Below are 19,313 nucleotides of genomic sequence, written 5' to 3'. Positions count from 1 at the left end.
TATTTACTTGTAAGTGGATATTAGCCCTTAAGTAAATGGAGGCCAAACTAAAATCCATAGATACAGAGAGTTTAGGTAAAGAGGATGGGTCTGAGGGAGACATACGGATTTCCGTGGGAGTAGAAAATAAAACAGATTTTACTGGAAGCAAGGGAATCAGGTGCTGGAGAAGCTGGGATGGGTGAGTGTGAGGGGAGAGACAGCTGGAATTTGGGGGGTAGTGTGGAAACTTCCTGGAATCTATGAAGTTGATCGTAATGAGGACTCCTAGTTATGGGGTTATAAAGTCTCAACAGACCATCTCTTGTAACCAGGCAAAGTTTCTAGTGGCAGGACTGGGTTGCATTCAATTGAGCTGCTGACAAATGGGAGCCCCATGATTATTTCCAAACAACCCAGCTGCTAAGACAAAAGGTTGTTCTCCAAAAACTGACAGCAGGGCCTCATTGCTAAGGGCAACACCAACACAATTCATTAAACACAGAGAAGTCGAGTTGATGACTTCACGAGCCTTCACTCCCTGTAGATAGCCCAGAGATGTAGAGTATAACCATACCGAACTGAGATTAAAAAAAAAATCAATTAAGGGGCTGGAGAGATGGTTCAGTGGTTAAGAGCACTGACTGCTCTTCCAGAGGTCCTGAGTTCAATTCCCAGCAACCTCATGGTGGCTCACAACCTTTTATCATGTGATCTGATGCCCTCTTCTGGCCTGCAGGTGTACCTATAGGCAGAGCACTATATATGTAATAAATATTTAAAAAATCAATTAAATGATTCTTAATGATACTCTGCTATATTCATAGATCAATGTCTTATAGATCAGTGTCATCATCAAAGAGGCTTCCTTCTGGAGCAGATGGGAACAGATTCAGAGACCTACAGCCAGATATTATACAAAGAGAGTCTAAATGGGAAGTCTCCATCCAATCCCTCACCCCAAAGCTCATATAATCCTTTGGAAGAGGTAGCAGAAAGTTTGTAAGAGCCAGAGGGGAGAGAGCACACCAGGAGAACAAATGCCTCTGAGTCAACTAAGCAAGGCACTTATGAGGTCGCAGAGACTGAAGCAAAAAGTATAGAGCCTACCTAGGTCTGCACTAGGTCCTCTGCATATATACTGTAGTTATGAGCTTAGAATTTTCTTGAGATTCCTAATTGTGAGAGTAAGTTGGTCTCTGACTCTTGTGCCTACTCCTGAGACTCTCTTTCTCTTGTTGGGTTGCCTTGTCCAACTTTGATATGAAATTTTTGTTTCATTTTATATTTTATTTTGTCACATTTGGTTGTTATCTCTGAGAGGCAGAAAGAGAATGGATCCGGAGAGGAGCAGAGGTTTGGAGGAAACTAGGAGTAGAGAGAAGGTTTTCTTTGGGTAAGCTGTATGCATCCAGAAAATTATCTTTTAATTTTAGTTTTCACATAGACTCTAATTTCTTTGGCATGGGATTCAGTGTTTACCTTTTTTAGTTGGGTTAAGAATTTCTCAATCCTCTTTGTTTTATTGAACAAACTCTTTGCTTCATTTGTTCTTTGCATTCTTTTTATTTCATCTTTATTCCTGTGCTGATATCTATCCTTTATTCATGTTTGTAGATTTTTAAGCTATTGTCAATGAGATTGTTTCCATAAATATTTCACAGCACATTTGTTATTGGTATGTAGAAAAGCTACTTAGTTTTATATTGGTTTTGTAATCACTTAGTCAGCTGAAAGTATTTATTAATTCTGATAGTTTTATATTTTGCATTGTTTAGGTTTTCTTACATATAAAAACTATCTAAACAGGAAGAAATTGATTTCTTTCCTATTTGTATCTCTTTTATCTTCTTGTCTTATTTAAGAAAGACTTCAAAGAATATACTCAATGGGAATGGAGAAAGAGGGCATACTCAGTTCATGGTATCAGTGCAAATATTTTTGAGTCTTTCCAATTTTGTATAAAGTTGACAGTAAATTTGTCATATATAACATTTGTATGCTGATGTGAAGTCTTCCTATTATTGTTCTTTATTTTTATGTCTTTTGTCAGGAAGACAAAAAAGCTCTTTCTGTATCTATGAAATGCTTATTTTATTTCTGCCCTTGAGTGTATTAACTTAATGTGTTGCGTCTAGAGATTTGCATATCTTGAGTCATGCTTTCATTCTAGGATAAATCACAGTGTCTCAGTGGATGAACTTCTGGTCTGTACTTGAGTTTGCTTTGTAAATATTATGTTGAGATATTTTTCATCTATGTTCTTTCTTGTGTTCTTATCAGGCTTCACACACACAAAAAAGATGATAGTGTTTACTCCCTTTCATTTTAAGGAACGGTTTGAAGTACATTGGTATTACTTCTTTAATGGTGTGCTGGAGTTTAGAAGGGGCTCCTGCTAGGTATTTTAACAGCTTCATAAGGATACATTTATTCACTTATTGGGGCCATGAAACTGATTTTAATTTTTCTCATGTTAGCAACTTCTATTAAGGTAAGTGAAATACTAGAGTTGTGTTGATCAATTTAGAAATCCAAGGACTTAAGAGGATCCAATTTAGAATATTAAGGGCATAGTCTGTTCCAGAATATTTTTTTCTGATTCCTTATAAATGTTACATATTCATAGTTGTGGATGGAATCATGGAAAGTAAAGCCAATGGTCCATCTATTCGAAAATAAGCCATATAGAAAACTAATAACAAAAGCATCACAGCTTTACAATACAGCACAGCTAGTGATTAAATCAGTGCTTTAGAGCATAAAGGGAGTAGGTATTCAGAGGAAAGGGATATACAGTGTGGACTGGCCAGACAAATGATGAAACACACTTTTAAGAAATCTTTCTGGCTATGCTATGACAGAACTGCAAAGGAAAAAGGTGGATGGTGAATGGCAGGCAGAACAACAAGGCTCTGTAACAACCAATGCAAAAATATTAGTGGTTAGGTTAAGGTGGCACTAGTAGTAATGGTAAAAAGTAACAGAGTTATACTTATATTTCAAAAATTGTATAGCCATTTTCTCTAATGGATCATAAATGATATGAACTAGAAACAGAGGAACATAAATTTATTGCAGCATTCTGAGAGATGTCAGAACTAGAATTACAATTCAACTAAATGAGAAGTATATAAAAAGACCCTCTTTTAGGGAGAAATAATTTATATTTTGAAACTTCATGTTAATTACTAATACTCTATTGAACTAGTTATGCAACAGAAAATTGGACATATGTATTTGATATTTAAGAAAAAGTTCGAGAATGAAAATATATTTTGGATTCTTTAAAGTATAGACAATAAAGTCAGCAAATTTATGAAATTATCTAGAAAAGGAAAATAGAAGGAAAAAATCATCTTCTGGGAAACAACAATGTTTAAAGGATAGAGAAATGAGAAACAGCCAATAGAGAAATGGCCAGTAATAGAAAAACAAATCCTAGAAAATATGATCCTTTCAGGCTGATGTTAGGACAGAAGTTCAAGATAGATATAAGGCAATGGAGATAAGGAGCAAAAATTAATTTCTTGATTGAGAAAATTGTAAGCAGTGTTTAACAGTGTTAGCACTGGGTACTTTAGCTCAGTAGCTACTGGAATCATTAGAACCATGCAAGTTGTGATACATGAAAGAATAACGGACTAGACACTGATGGAATGTTACTACAAAGAATTTTATTCTTTCTTACTTTCACTCAATATATATGTATTTGGAGATGTGGTTTCTCTGGGTAGCCCTGGCTGTCGTGAAACTCACTCTGTAGACCAGGTTCATCTTGAACTCAGAGATTCACCTGCCTCTGCCTCCCCAAGTACTGGGATTAAAGGCATATGCTACCCTTTCCAGCCTACAATGTAGTTCATAATTATAACAAAAAGTTGGGGAAAGACAATGTACTGATATCAGCTTCAATATAGAAGTGGCCATAGAGAGCAGTTGCTGACTACAGTACCCATGCACCATTCATGTATTTTCAACTATGTCTCAAAGGACATTGATGCTATTGGATCTCACTTCAAATCTCATTTTCTTGCTCTCTATTGGAAATGCTTTAACAATGTGACCCCTTCAAACTTGTAAACTTCTAAATACCTCTACAATAAGATCATTGCTACCTCGTCCCAACTGTCCCACTTTTCAGAATGTGTGGCTTCTCGAAGGTTTTTAAGTGCTTTATTGACTTATACTCTTATGCATGTATTCCTTTGTTCACGAGGCACAAGTGATGAACCAAAATGAATACAGAAGTTCTCTGTTTCAATAGTTAAGAGTTATTGTGTGTGGTATGGCCCTGTACTACCAGGATGGCTGATGCAAAAGGAGTGCAAGCTTAAAGTTTGTCTAGCTTAGCAAAACTTTCTCAAAATACATTACAAAAAAGATCTAGAGTACTTGAATAGTACGTGTGAGGCTCTAGGTTCAGTTTCTATCAGTGAGAAACAAAACCCTATTCCTGTATATGGCATTCTTTAGTGATACTTATTTTGGTTACACTCAAGACAGCTAATGCTGGATATGTCTTAAAAATAAAACAAAACATCAACAAAATCCAAAACGCTGGATTGTTTAGTAGTGTTCTGAGAGATTTGGTTATTCAAATATATTTGAAATATCTACCATGTTTATTATGCTACTAAAATTTGGAATTACCCAAATCTGAGGTTTGTAAGACATCAAATAGATGTAAGGACATGAAAAAGTATTTCTCTGTTGAGATATGGTCAGAATGTAATAAGCAGGACCCGAGGCATCTTACTTAAAGAGGAATCCTAGTTAGCAAGCACTGCTAATTCTGGTAACTTAAGATTTAATACAAAATATTGAGCATAGGATGGGCATGGTGGTTCTTGCCTTTAATTCCAGCACTCAGGGAGGCAGAGGCAGGTGGATCACTGAGTTTGAGGCCAGCCTAGTCTACAAAATGAGTACAGGACAGCCAATATTACACAGAGAAACCCTGTCTCGAAAGACCAAAAAAAATTGAACACACACACATGCATGCACATATGCATGTAAAATGTGCATATGTTTTTGTGTATGTAGGTACATGTATATTTAGGTGAAGTAGATACAATGATATAAATTTTATAGTGTCATTAAAATTAAATACTTTCATATAGTCTAAATATTTGGTAGATATGTACTACATATTTATTATTGCTGTTATTGTGGTTTTAGGGGAAATGGACTAAAGAAACTACAGTGATCAAGAATAATCACGTAAGTGGTCCTAGGTTGAACTGTTTGACAGAGTTATACTATTTACACTATATATTGGAAATGAATTACTTTTCATTCTTTTCCTTTATAATATTATTAAACATTATAGATTACACAAGTAATCTTGATCTTTTGTCATAAGAGATAGTAGGTTAAGTATACATATCTTTAAGTTATTAAAATTGTATAGTTAGTGTTGACTAAAATTAGGATTTTTCTCATAACAATGTGAAAAGAAATAATGCATTTGACTTAAACTAGATATTCATCAGAAGACAATATATTCTTTTTCTCCCTTTGTGACAGTAAATACAGTTTTTTGTTTCTGTCTCCAATTAATTACAGGAAGAAAGTTTCTTATTAACTTGAGACAATGTAGGCTAATGAAAAAAAATTCATGATGAGATATCATCCAGACTTTTCTTTTGCATCATACAAAATTTTGAGTTTTCTTTTGATTGGCTCTTTTAACAAATGATTGCATTATTTATTTGCATCTGTCAAAGTGAAAGAGCTTATGAAGGAATTTGCGTTACTTTCTATTCAAATGATTTAGCGCATATTTTTTAGTTAGCATGAATGCACAGGATATTACAGAGTAGTTAGTTAAGAATATAATATAGGGCTGGCAATGTTTTCCAGTGCCTATGGGTGCTCGCCAGCAAGGCTGAAAGCTTCAGTTCACTTCTTGGAACCTATATGATGAGAAGAAAGAAGCTAGTTGCTTTTTGACCTCCATATCCTCTGTGACACACAAGCATGCAGGCGTGTACGCACACATGCACACACACATAAATACAAATATAAAATACATGGATGTATTCCTAGAAGTTGTAAAATAAATTCTCATTTTCATGTTTGAAGGAACATATCTTTCATCTCTACAGTACTCACAAATGGAATGAATTTGTGATAGGGATCATTTAAAACATCTCTACTTCAAAAGGCGATGAAAAAAGTCCATGTATTACATAGCTCATTTAAATATAGAGGAATATGAAAAGAGATTGATTTCTAGACTATGATACAACTTTCTCTGTAAATAAGTATGCCATTGACATAAGCTACCTACCAAAGAAATAGAATCCCATTTTTTAGTCCTGAGGGCAGAAGAACTATATTAAACCTTATGAAAGTAGGCATGCTACAGACTAGTAAGTAAGAAATGTTTAAATTACTGGAATTTTAGATCTCTAATCACGGCTATAACTATGTTTAACTGGACAGTCATATTCTAAATATATTGATGTAAAAGTTTTATGCAATAAATAATCATATACATTGCTACAGTATTTAGAAAAGTGTTGGAGAAGGAGAAGTGCAAATTAGAACAAAGCGGAGAGATACATATACATGAAAATGCTATAATGAATGCCATTATTTTGGATGCTAACTTAAAAAAAAAGAGGTCTGGTATACTGCTGAATATCTGTAATTTCAGCACTCAAGATGCTGAGGCAGTCAGATGACTAAGGTTCAAGGCCTGCATAGTCTTCACATAGCAAGTTCTAGGCCAGCCAATACTTCATAGCAAGCCTCATCTCTAAAACTCCAAATAAGCAAATAGAGTTTAAAAATAACTATGTTAGCATTGTCCTGGGGGTTGGAAAAGTAAGGTGAAAGTGTTTCTGAATCCTGTATTTATAAAATAATTAATAGAGAAGTTTAAAATGTTTTATGAAATCCCAGAATACAAGTGGTAAATAATTATATCTGCTAGCATTCTTCAGAACTCTAATATGCACATTCAGTTTCTTTTTTGACTAACAGAGTATTTCAAGGTAAATTCATATTTAGTAACCACCATGGAAAGATATGATTAGCTTTTGTCTTATCATAGAAATCAAAGAACTTGGACACGTTTCTCTTTAAAGAGTATATTTAGTAAATATCTTTTAGATGCTGGACACGAAATGAGAGATTCTCAATGCCTTTCCTCGTGGAATTTGGTCTAACAGTAACAGCATATATAATAGACATTACATGGCACAACATATCACAAGTAGTTTTCTGAAATCTAAAGTGGAGTAAAACACCTTGAAAGAGACTAGAGAAAAATGAAATGTTACTCTTAGGGGAACAAATCAAATAGCAGTTTTCTTCTCAGAGGCCACTACAGCTGGACACAATTACTGAAAGAAAAAGAACTCTGAACAACAAATTCTATATTGAGCAAATTTATCCTTTGTTGTTGAAGGGAAAATAAAAATAATCTCATAATAAGGAAAGCCATGAAAATGTTTTATCAGCATGGTTATCCTTACAAAAATGCTAAGGCATACGTTCTGAACAAAAATACAGATAAAAGTGGACAATAACTTCAGGAAGAAATACAAGCAAGAAAATGGGAAAGATATGGCTAGGCGTAATAGACTACCATCCTCATAAGTTCTTTAAAGATTTTTGAAATTTATATACTTTCAGTACAAATACAAAGTAAGAAAAAATAAAAGAGAAGCAGAAATGAAATAAAAGATAAATATAAAATTATATCTAGTAAAGTCAAGACTTCTCTTTTATAAGTTTATAGAATTGGACTTGATTATCGCTTAGTGGTACAATGCTCTCAAAATATGTGCACATCCCTGGAATCCAGATAAGAAAAACCACTGTACAGAAAGTAAGAGAAATGGAAAGAGTAAGTCCTATCATCAACCAATGAGCTCTAATAATAGATACTTGACCTCAGCTTCTTCTATTTTATTGATTTATATTTAACACCTCAATATTTTAACAAGTTATAATAACATCAAAAATGAATTTATAAGGTGTATTTTTCAGATTTCATATGAATCAAACAAAAGCAATTCAAAAAATATGAGAGAAAGCTTCATGTTTTGTTCACATTAAATTCCATTCCACACTTCAGCATTAATTATCTTCATAAGAACAGTGAGAAAAATATTCTAGATAGTTCATACCTTGTTTCACTTGTCAGTCGAAATTCCGTGACAGCTGTCTGGAGTAAACCTGTTCCTTGGATATTAATGACATCTTCCACATCGGGCTCAGTAGCAATCAAAGTTACAGGAAACTTCCAGATTCCATGTGTTATACACTCAACTTTCAATGTGATATGAGTCCTTGAATACAAAAAGAGATTAAAAAAAAACAAGAAGACATGGAAAGAGACTTAATATATCAATTAAATATCCAAAAGCAAAAAAATTTGGGACATTTCATTTAAAAAAAACTCTAGGTAACTGTTATTTTTATTTTAGGAATAATTTTAGTATTCATGGCATCATTGTATCATTTGAGATAATCATTTTGTGGTTAGCTTTGAAAACACCCTAATTGTTTCAAAATTGACTACATATTTTCTGCAACCAATATAAGTTATCAGTGTACTTAGTAAGTTATAGATACATTCTGACAAATGGGTCCAATGAAATATATGTTTTTTTCATTAGAGTCCTTTTTATAGCTCATTGGCTAGTAATGATATAGCTCCAAATAGTTTTTGATAAAATCAAACAAATAATGTAATCCAAATATTGACAGGCAGCAGAAAAAAGACCATATTAAATTTAAAAAGAGTAACAATACTATATTTAATGTTTACCTGAATGGCTTTTTTGGTGTAAATATCATATTGAAAGTCAATGAAATTATTTCACGTTTTACGTTAACATTTTTTCTATACAAATATAAAGATACAGAGGAATCCAGGTTAGACTTCAATTCTTCAGATTCAAATTCTATTTCATATTCAAATTCACGTCTTTTAGGAGTTACTAGTAAAATGAAAATGAAAGCATATATCAGTTTACCTCCTTACACATAAACTGAACATCACTTAATGTGTCAACATTATTTCTGAACAGGTTTTTAGAGAAAGAGAAAAAGGAACATTTCTCTTCATAATGTTCACTACAATATCAGCTATATAATATTATAAGTAATTTTGTTAAAGTGAAATATATGAAGTATTAAAATATACGATCCCTTTCTCAACATCTTTATTTACAATTCAAACTAATGAAAAATGAAAAACTAAGCAAAAATTGACAGTCAACATTAACTATGAATAAGAAATGCTTTTACACATGTGTGATATGTGCTAAATATGTGCAATTTATATTTTATTTATTATAATATATTCACATATTACATCCTGATTGTTATCCCCTTGCTCTTATCTTCCCATTTCCACCCTCCTTCCCTTTTCTGCCCTACTCCCCTCTCTAAGACCTCTGACTGGGATGGGGCTCCTACCCCATTGTCTGACCACAGCCAATCAGGTCTCATCAGGATAGCCTACATCTCCTTCCTCTACAAGGCTGTCTTGCCAAAGGGCAGTGATCAAATTGTGGGCACTGGAGTGCTTGTCAGAGGTTCAGTGGCAGTCTTCCGCCTCTGCACTTGGATAATCATCTGTCCATCAGCTACAGGAAATCTCTAAGTTTTAATCTTGGAATGTTTTAGACAATAAGACAAAAGTAATGTCTTGATACAGTATGTTACCAAAATAAATTAATGGTATGGTATACTAAATATGGAAAATCTTAAGTCCAGAAGTAACATGCATAAAAGAGGTATAAATGTACACTAAATTACTCTATATTTTGCTCTGAGGTTCAAACTACAAATCTAGAAATTTGTCTTATAAAGACCACAGTTCAGACAAGTATGATTTGACTTTGCTCACAGTGGAACCAATTTATATTTGTCTTGGTTAATATAAAGATAATTTATTTGTTTCATGTGTCAGTATTTTGTCTGTCTACATGTATATGCACCATGTATATGCTTGACTCGCCTGGAGGTCAGAAGAAGGCATCAGATCCCCTGGAACTAGAATTTCAAGAACAAGTGCTCTTATCAGCTGAGCCATATCTCCAGCCATAACACCTCTTTTTTTTTTTTAAAGTATTTAATATTAATTTCTGCTATTGAAGGCTGGATAAGAGCCAATATGTAAAGTTCGTGTTAAATTTAATTCGTAGTCACAAAACTTATTGTGTAACAATCTGCCTTATAATATCATAAGAGCTCCATTTTTTTCTTTTCCCTCAGGAAAATAAGCATGAGATCATAAATTGCTGCTTTTAATTCTTTTGATATACTTAAATATTTCTATTCCTACTGATCACTTTATTTGTGTGTGCTTTGCGGTGGTGGGTTTCGTGTGTGTGTGTGTGTGTGTGTGTGTGTGTGTGTGTGTGTGTGTGTGTGTTCTGTGTTGTGTCTGCCCATAGAGTATAGAACAAATCTGGTCTTCTGGAAGGGCTGGAAGCTCTCTTAATTACTGAGCCATCTATACAATGACATCTCCCACTAGCCATTTTTGTTAGAGAAAAACCATTGTGTATACATATACTTTTCTATTTTCTCTGAGAATTGAATCTAAAAATTCCACACAAGAAGATATAACCAACCAAGCTGCTAACCTGCACTCTGGGTTCACTCAGGTATTTAAGTTTTATCCCTTCTCAAGTCTCTGATGGATTTGAAGACCAGATAGTTTAGTCTTTCAATTAAGCTTAGTAGGTTAGGGGTTAAGAGGTTTTTAGATCAAGATAGATGTTTTAAGTTAATAGAGATGAGATATGATAGATAATCTATATTGAGAAATTTAGACCCAACAAGATAGGAAAGATATTTACTTCAAGTTTGACAAACGCAAATGGCCAAATCACTATAATGTAACATTTCTTTAATTCCTGATTGTCTCGTGGTTCTTCCTGCTGTATGTAGTTTATTTTACTCATGTAATAATAAAAATGTATACATTAAAAAAGAAACATAATAAAAATTTTTAAAAGAAGCAGAGGAAGCCATAATCAGGATATATTATGTGAGAAAATAATATATTTTCAATAAAAGAAAAAATGTGAGTAAACCTTAGACTATTATAAATGAAATATATTTTAGACAAACGTGTTAATTTTATCATTCTTTCCAAACTAAAATACCAAGCAAATCCACCAAAAAGAGGATATAACCAATCCAGAAAAAAATGGCATTTAAATATGCTACTGTTTTATACGAGATATGATATTTTTATTTCATTCAAACAAAAAACCGGAAAATTTTCAGTGGTGGAAACTGTATTCATGGCTCTTTAACACTGACCTAAACTCTTTGCTAGTGAATTTTTAAAAGTATATTATTTGTAGTTAGGGTATGCTCCTGTTTTGACTTTTCCAAAAGCTTTATTGCAATGATTCTCAACCTTCCTAATGCTGCAACTCTTTAATAAAGTCCTTCGGGTTGTGGTGACCCCAACCATAAAATTACTTTCATTGCTACTTCTTAATTGTAATTTTGCTACTATTCTGAACAGTACTGTAAATATCTGTTTCCTGATAATCTTAGGAAACCCCATGTGAAAGGGTCGTTTGATTCCCAAAAGGGACACAACCCAAAGGTTGAGAACCTCCTTTTTATGGGACTGGAACCAGGGAATGATCAGCTATCCTTATTTGCAGAAACTTTTACCATCCTTTTATCAACCAGGGAGCTAGCAAAATGACTTAGTGTTTCAAAGGCCCTGGATTTGCTACCTAGAGCCAATGGAGTGGCTTATAACCACCCCAAACTCCAGTTGCAGGGGATCTAGTACCATGTCCCAGCTCATACAGTCATAAAGCATGTACACACTGCACATGCATACATAGAAATAAAAATTCCTACATATAAATAAAAAATTTAACTAATACATAAAATTCGCCCAGTTTGAGAGCTATAATTTCATTCATAAATGAATGTTACTGAATACATGTGTACTTATTAGCTAAGGAAAAAGGAAGATAGGAGAAGAACTGGAGCAATTCTTTAAAGTAAGAAAAATAGAAATGATTGAAACAAAAGTCTTCATAGAGTTTGTAACTGGTAGGAAGGAACTGACAATTAATTGTTAATATTATAACCAGTACTTGGTAATAACTGTTTCCACAAAGAATTAAAAAGGCTAAGAAAACACAGTTCTAGGGACTCAATAACTAGGGACTTGATCCTCCTCACGGAGGAGACCACTACACTAAAATTGGATCCTGAGTGAGGGTTAGGTAAATGTATGTAGGTATAAAATGGCCTCTATTCATTGGAGTATCCAGGAATTGTATATAGGAAAAACCAGATTGGCTCTTTTAAAGAAATATTTATGCCTTAGAGAAGAGGCAGAATATAGGCAGATTGTCCAAATACGAGGCCAGCAATATAGGAAAGAGATAGACCATGTAGGATATGGGAGGATTTGGGGTTTTCAAGAACAAACGAAAAATGATTAACATCAAATTTAAACTTTAGCCAATATTTATCAATACATGTTTTCATATTTTGACTCCTTTATGTAATTTTGAGAAATTCCACTGTGGTTGATGGAACTGTTTTCACTTGTCAGCCTGAAGTGATAATGATGGAAATATTTACTTTGTGGAATATACATGGACAACCGTGTATGGGGATTCCACATGTAGTTATCTATTTAATCCTCAAATTTATCAAAAAATAGTACCTTATTATGTTCATATTTTAGCAAAAGAAACTAAGTTCACAGGGAAGAACATAATGTTCTAGAGGGCTCTCCTACTTAGGTGTGGTAGTTTGAGTAAGAATGGCCCCATAGATTCATAGGGTTCAATACTGGTTACCAGGAAGTGAAGGTCTTTGAACGGAGTAGGAGGTACGGCCTTATTGGAGAAAGCTTGTCACCTGTGGTAGGCTTTGAGGCTTCTAAAACCCCATTCCAAGCACAGAGTATCTGACTTACTGCTGCCTACAGATTCAAATGTAGAATTCCCGCTACTTCTTCAGAACCATGCCTGCTATGCCACTATGCTCCCTGATGTGATGAGGATGGATTAAATCTCTGAAACTGTAAGCAAGCTCAAATTAAACACTTATTAACAATAAGAGTTTCTTCGGCCACAGTACCTCTTCACAGCAATAAAACACTGACTAAGACAACGGGAAAACCAAAACTATCTGACTAGATGTCACAGTGTAGAGTACAAGTCTAACCTCATGGCTTTAATGCCAAAGAAATACACAAACACACGTATGTCTTGAAGTACGCAGAACATGAGCTGTACACAGAAAAGTATAGTGTTGTCAGAGGGTAAAGGACAAACAACAAGGATGGAGAAAATACAGCCAGTGAACTAAGTAAATGATGAGGAAACACCTTCAAACTGTTCAACTGTTACGTGTTACTGACAAGTAAAACATACAAATACGGCCATTCTTTTAGGACTTGGGAAGAAAGACACCAATCTTTCGAAGTATTCGATTGGATAGGAGCAGAGCGTTGATAGAGTGTAGTGATCAGAGGAAATGAAATGATGAGGAACAGAGCAAAGGATGAAAGGCTGAGGCTAACGTAGGGTCATGAAAAGATCATTGATAACTTAGGACATATCTCAGATTACAAGCTAAATTTATTTTTTTAATTTTATTAATGTATTCAGATTACAACTCAATCGTTATCCCATCAGTTGTATCCTCCCTCCCTCTTTCACCCTATTCCCCTCCCCTAGGTCTAAGACAAGTATGACATATAAACCAACAAATAAGTCTCAAAAACTAACACATATTTTAAAAAGAAACAACAGCCTTTGAGTTTTGAACAAATAGGGTTCAGGAGTTAGTAGTGTTTGTTGCTTGCAGAGGATAAATGTTTGATTCCCAGCACCACCCTGCGGCTCACAACCACTAGTAACTCTACATCTAGTGGATCTGATTTCTGCTTCTGTACACTGTAGGGCACTGGACATGAAAATAGGGAAAGATGTTAAATTTGAGTTCAATTAGAAACTAGATTTACTGAAGTGTTTCTTTTAACAATGCTGAGAGGTTTACAATTCATGTCATGTAAATCGTGTAGTAACCATAACTACTATCACTACTGAGATAACTGTTGTGTAAAGACAACACATTACCAGAGTTCTTAGGTATTAACTTCGTTATTAAATTAAATAAGAAGTAAATAGATATTTATTACTGAGCTATCAGCAACCTACATTTTAAAGCAAATGAATTTTATTTACTATAATTAACTCTTATAGCTTTGACTATAATTCTCTTACCATCAACATCTTCATAAATACTGTCAAGTGAATTTCTTTTTGGAAACACTGAAATGTCTATCAACTCCCGCGATGGATGTGGGCCAAAAAAATTACCAGTCATTGTCACTTCCACTTTTTCTTCTACCCGTTTATTGGCCTGACATTTTATAACAACTGTAGGAGAAAAGGTTTTAGTTAGTTCAGTTGTTAGGTATCATTATTATTATTTAGATAAAATAAATTTTTATGAAAATAAAACTTCACTGAACATAATTTCAATTGGCATTGCATATGACACACATCCTCTTGTAATATACCTATTATATATAAATATCAACATGTAGATAAAAATAGTATCCAAAAGTTGAATATGTAATACAGTACACACACACACACACACACATGATGATTAGAGACTATATTAGGATGTAGGAATTTGTTTCAGGAACTGATATGGTCATATCACTAACTCAAGTGACAATTCCGAACACATGAACTAATTTTATAATAACAGTAGAGTATACGCCTTCAAATAATGAAAAAAGTTCAATAACTTCTGGCTTATAACAATAAAGTACTTCTATCTGGCTTTTTACATGTACTTTAAAATTCATACTTACAAAGATTTAAAATTTGAAATCTATAAAATATTACATGTTAGTGGTTGTACATAAGACTACACAATGACTTAATATTAATCTTAAATGTGAGGTATTAATGTTAATTTACAGCGTTAATGATCTCTCTATAGTAGTTACACATGCCAATATTTACCCCTATAAAGTGTAGAAGTTGTCAGTGATATTAGATTCACAATGTTTGTATGCATAATTACACAAAGAACAACCAATATTTGATAGTAGCTCTATATTATTGAGCAAAGTATATGGGAATTCATATATACACAAATATTTCCCCAAGTGTATTGTTATACTTCTACTACACAGAGATCATATACAATGAATATAAATGAAAAATTAGATCCTATATTTTAAAATGTTAGAAGAATATTTTATTTGTTTAGACTTGAGTAATCTGGTATTATCTACCAAGTTAGCTGATGTCAACAAATTTTCACAATATTCATTATATTGCTATGATATTACAAAATTAATTTTAAATTGTATAATTTTATATTTTAAAATAGCATTTATATATCTTACAAATCATATGTAAAATAAAAATAACTATATAAAATGAGAGACAAACTAAAGGGGTGCCATGGTTGGTAAAATGTACACATTTTTCTGGTTATAATGAAGCTAGCTCAACCATGCGGTACTAAGTTGGAAGCTAATGAGATCAATTTATAATTGGTGTTTTATAGCTGGTCTTCACTAGTAGGGCTTTAAGAAGCTAATGCTCCATCCACCACAGTGGATTCAGTACTTATTGCATTATACTATAACAAGTAGTGAAAATATTTTCTAATTATCTGCCCCCAATAAGCAGTAAGCACATAAGTCACAAAGTGAATTGGTAGCTCACAGAACAACAAAATTGTCCTGGGTTTGAAAATAATGTGAATATTACAGAAAAAGGAATAGCAGGACTTAACAATAATGTAGTTGAACAGAGAAAGCACTGGGCTGTCTCTGGTATGTTCTTAAGAAAATAATGTAGAATAGACTGTCCCAAAAGCAATAACATATGTGCAGAAAAATTTGCACACTTACCTCTGAAAAAGATTCCTACAAAAATAACTACCAGCACAATTATAGACTGATTGTAAAACAATTCAATAACAAATATCTAAGTTAGTTTGGAATATTTAGATTACCGCTATCCTGTCTTAATATGACATATACTAGTCATACCATCATAATTTTTAAAAATCAAGTAACTACAAAAAATACAAGTCACAGAAAAACTATATGGAATATGTTTGATTTTCTTTGAGGGAAATGCATTAAAAAGTACTCACAGGCTTTTTAAAAGAAAAATATTTCTGCTTAACATATTTAATCTGGGAAAACAAAATCTGCCTATAGTAGGTAGAACAAAGCAGTGACACAATAAGAATGACAAGAGTTTAATATTTAGTTTTTAGTACAGGGCGTTGATCACTTACTAGTGTATTATACATTTTAATAAATGTAGCACTATGGAAAAGACAAAATTAACATAAAATACATTTTATCACATCTCTTAAACATTTTGAAGATAATTTAGTAGGTTCAAAATGACTTCTGTAGGTGTTCATAAACTGAAAAGCAAAACTACAAGTTACATTGACCTGTAAATGGCAAAAGTACTTCTATGTATGTGGATTTTTTTTCTCCAGTTAAAACAAGGAAGTATTCATTCTTGACCTTTTTGAATAACCAATACTAGTGTATTTAGAGAAGTGCTCTGGTACAAGAAAAATTTACCACTTCTTCCTATTTCAATGTATGATGATGTAATGTAAGTTCAGTAAAGACTAATCATTTCTTATCTCTTTATTGTCATATTTTATTTCTTCTGTTGCTGAAGATGGAGCCCAGGCCCTTTTCACATGCCAAGGAAGCATTCTTCCATTAAGTTATAGCCTCAGCCCAGAAGTAATTATTTCATTTGCAATAATTGATATGGAGAATTAAAGAACAGAATTTCAAGCCTCTGAAAACTCCATCAAAATTTCTTAAGGTAGGTATTGAAGACATGATTTACCATCCCTACTGGTATGGAAGAAAGTACTGTTATAGCACCCTTAGGAACAGGCTGCTTGTAGCATATCTGTTTGCATTTGCATAAAGAGATGAAGTTACACAATGGTTACGGTCTCTTAGAATTCTGTGACTTTTCTTTCTTGAGTAAAATATATTTTACCTGGAGAACTTTTAGGGACTGGTGCCTGCGGAAGTCCAATAATAGGGTATATCCAATGTATTGTTTGTGTTTCCCCATGGTCTGTGCCAATATACCTATATAGAAATTAAAACATGTACATGTAGAGTTAACACAAAACAGAAATACTGTCAATATAGATCAAAGAAATAATTACTATATATCTATATCTATAATATAGGCATGTAACAACAATTAATGGAAAAAGAGGCCATAAGTATGAAAGAGAAATTTGAGGTATTTGGGAAAATGTTGATGAGAAAAAGGAAATGATTAAGTTATATTTAAATCTCAAAAAATAACTATGAAAAAAGAAAAATGATGTATTTTTATTACTCTGAAGTTATTTTAGTAACACTTATTTGTAATTATATTTAGGCAGACAAACTTAGAAAATATTTTCTTAATCAGTTGATGTTATAAACATGTATAAGGAAGTCTTAGGGAATTATTTAAAAATAAATCATCATGGAGTGTAAGTTAAAGTGTAGGAGCTTTAGTCATCTACCTTCCAAGAGTATATCTGTATTTATTGCTAAAACTAAATGGTGACTGGGAGGTAAAACAATTTATATAGGTGATATCCTAAATTATACAGTGAAAAATCACAAAATACAAAATCTTATTAATTATGGAGCTTCAGAAAGGGATGCAAACTTTTATCTTAAGGTGATACCAGTTAATAAGAGTATGTATCTCATCTACTATTAGAAAAATGAATTTAGAAAAGTTTGCTGATCATTTTTGAAGACGAAATTTTCTTGCAAAATAAAATTTGAAACACAGTACAGAAGACCACTTGTGCATGTGACTTGTGTAACTGCCTCGTAGGACACCATACTCAAAAGGGCTTTGCCTTAAACCTATCCTACAATTCTCATTAAGTTTTTAACAAGAATCCTTTCATTGTAATTTTTCACTGAGATGCTGCATATGTGTGTACATATAATTAACTGTCACTCTGGAAGTGGTAAATGGATAAGAATTGAGCCACAGTAAAAACATGTGGAAAAGAAATATGAAAGTATACAATAAAAGAAGATTCTGATTTTAAATAAGGTTTCTAGACTAATTAAACTGTAAAAGCAGAGGAAACACTTAAAATTTGTATGATTATTGAAGTATGCTTAACTCTCAGCTAAGCAAACAATGTGAGTTACCTTTATTATGGAAATGGCATAGAAATGATTCACCCTGGTTATATCAGTATTTCGTCAATTGGTGAGTGCCACCCTTACAAGTTCTGTATTTGCTCAGACAAGCTGCTGATGCAGGTTGCCCTCAAGTTATTATTTCTTGAAGTAGCAGTCAGTCACGACTTTCCCTTTGTACACACCTGACTGGTTAAAAGTAATACTTGTCTTGTTCACTACTCTGAACTTCAACAAACGTATTTTATTTTTCTGCACATAAGATAAGAGCTGCAGTAGTTCAGATCTTACTGAGTTTTATGTCGAATATATATCATACATTAAAAAAACCTATCACATCAAGTTCAGTCAAAATACAAACTACTTTCTTTTTATGTGATAATTGTTACCTCTTAGTCTCTTCACTTAGCTCATCAAAATTGTCAATAGTCCATTTTCTTTTGTTTGCTCTGTTCATCTTAACAATCACTATTGTTTTGTATAATGTCATAGCGGTAGGTATAAATAACACTGGGATATCTAAGTTTCCATTAGGAGGCACCACGATTCCTGTAAAACAGGGAAAACAACTTCAAAACATTATAACATACTTGCTCAACCATGTTAATTAATATTCTATTTGCAACAGAAAGAAATGGGAACAACTGAAATGTCCTTCAAATAATAAATGGATAATAAAAATGTGGTACATATACACAATGGATTTCTATTCACCTGTGAAGATAAATGAAACCAAGAAATTTGCAGGTAAGTTGGTGGAACTGGAAAATATTATACTGAATGAATTAAGCAGACCCAGAAAGATAAATGCCACATATCCTTTTTTTTTATTTTACCCTATAATTTTCATATCAGAAAATAATATCCTAATGTTTTTACTGGCCAGTAATATTTCAAAAACTCCTTCTGAACAAAGCTCACATTCTGGTAAGTTGTAAATGATTCTCTACCTTTCACCTAAAATCCATGAACTATATTCTAAGATCCATTTTATTAAGAAACAAGAAGTTTCTCTGGAAGAAGCTTTGAACTTGGTAATTCTTAAAATTGATGGCTAAGGTTATATAGAGTGATAAAAGAACAAAAAAAATCCTCATGAGTTTCTGCCAACTCTTAC

At 33.0% G+C, this 19,313-nt stretch overlaps 1 protein-coding gene across 4 annotated transcripts in view; it reads right to left on the bottom strand.

Moving 5' to 3' along the window:
* The window catches only part of CFAP47 (cilia and flagella associated protein 47), a 225,637-nt gene that overhangs the window by 11,091 nt on the left and 195,233 nt on the right, over positions 1-19,313 (bottom strand). For all 4 annotated transcript variants that reach the window (XM_084788970.1, XM_084788971.1, XM_084788972.1 and 1 more), the window contains 5 exons: positions 18,586-18,745; positions 17,028-17,122; positions 14,235-14,390; positions 8,768-8,939; positions 8,124-8,285 (listed from right to left, as the gene is read on the bottom strand). In XM_084788970.1, the coding sequence (XP_084645096.1) occupies positions 8,124-8,285; positions 8,768-8,939; positions 14,235-14,390; positions 17,028-17,122; positions 18,586-18,745 (745 nt within the window). The remainder of the gene's footprint in view (positions 1-8,123; positions 8,286-8,767; positions 8,940-14,234; positions 14,391-17,027; positions 17,123-18,585; positions 18,746-19,313) is intronic.

Source organism: Acomys minous (genome assembly GCF_964271855.1).
Source record: "Acomys minous genome assembly, chromosome: 7".
Taxonomy (NCBI): Eukaryota; Metazoa; Chordata; class Mammalia; order Rodentia; family Muridae; genus Acomys; species Acomys minous.
This window is presented reverse-complemented; position numbering and strand designations above follow the sequence as displayed.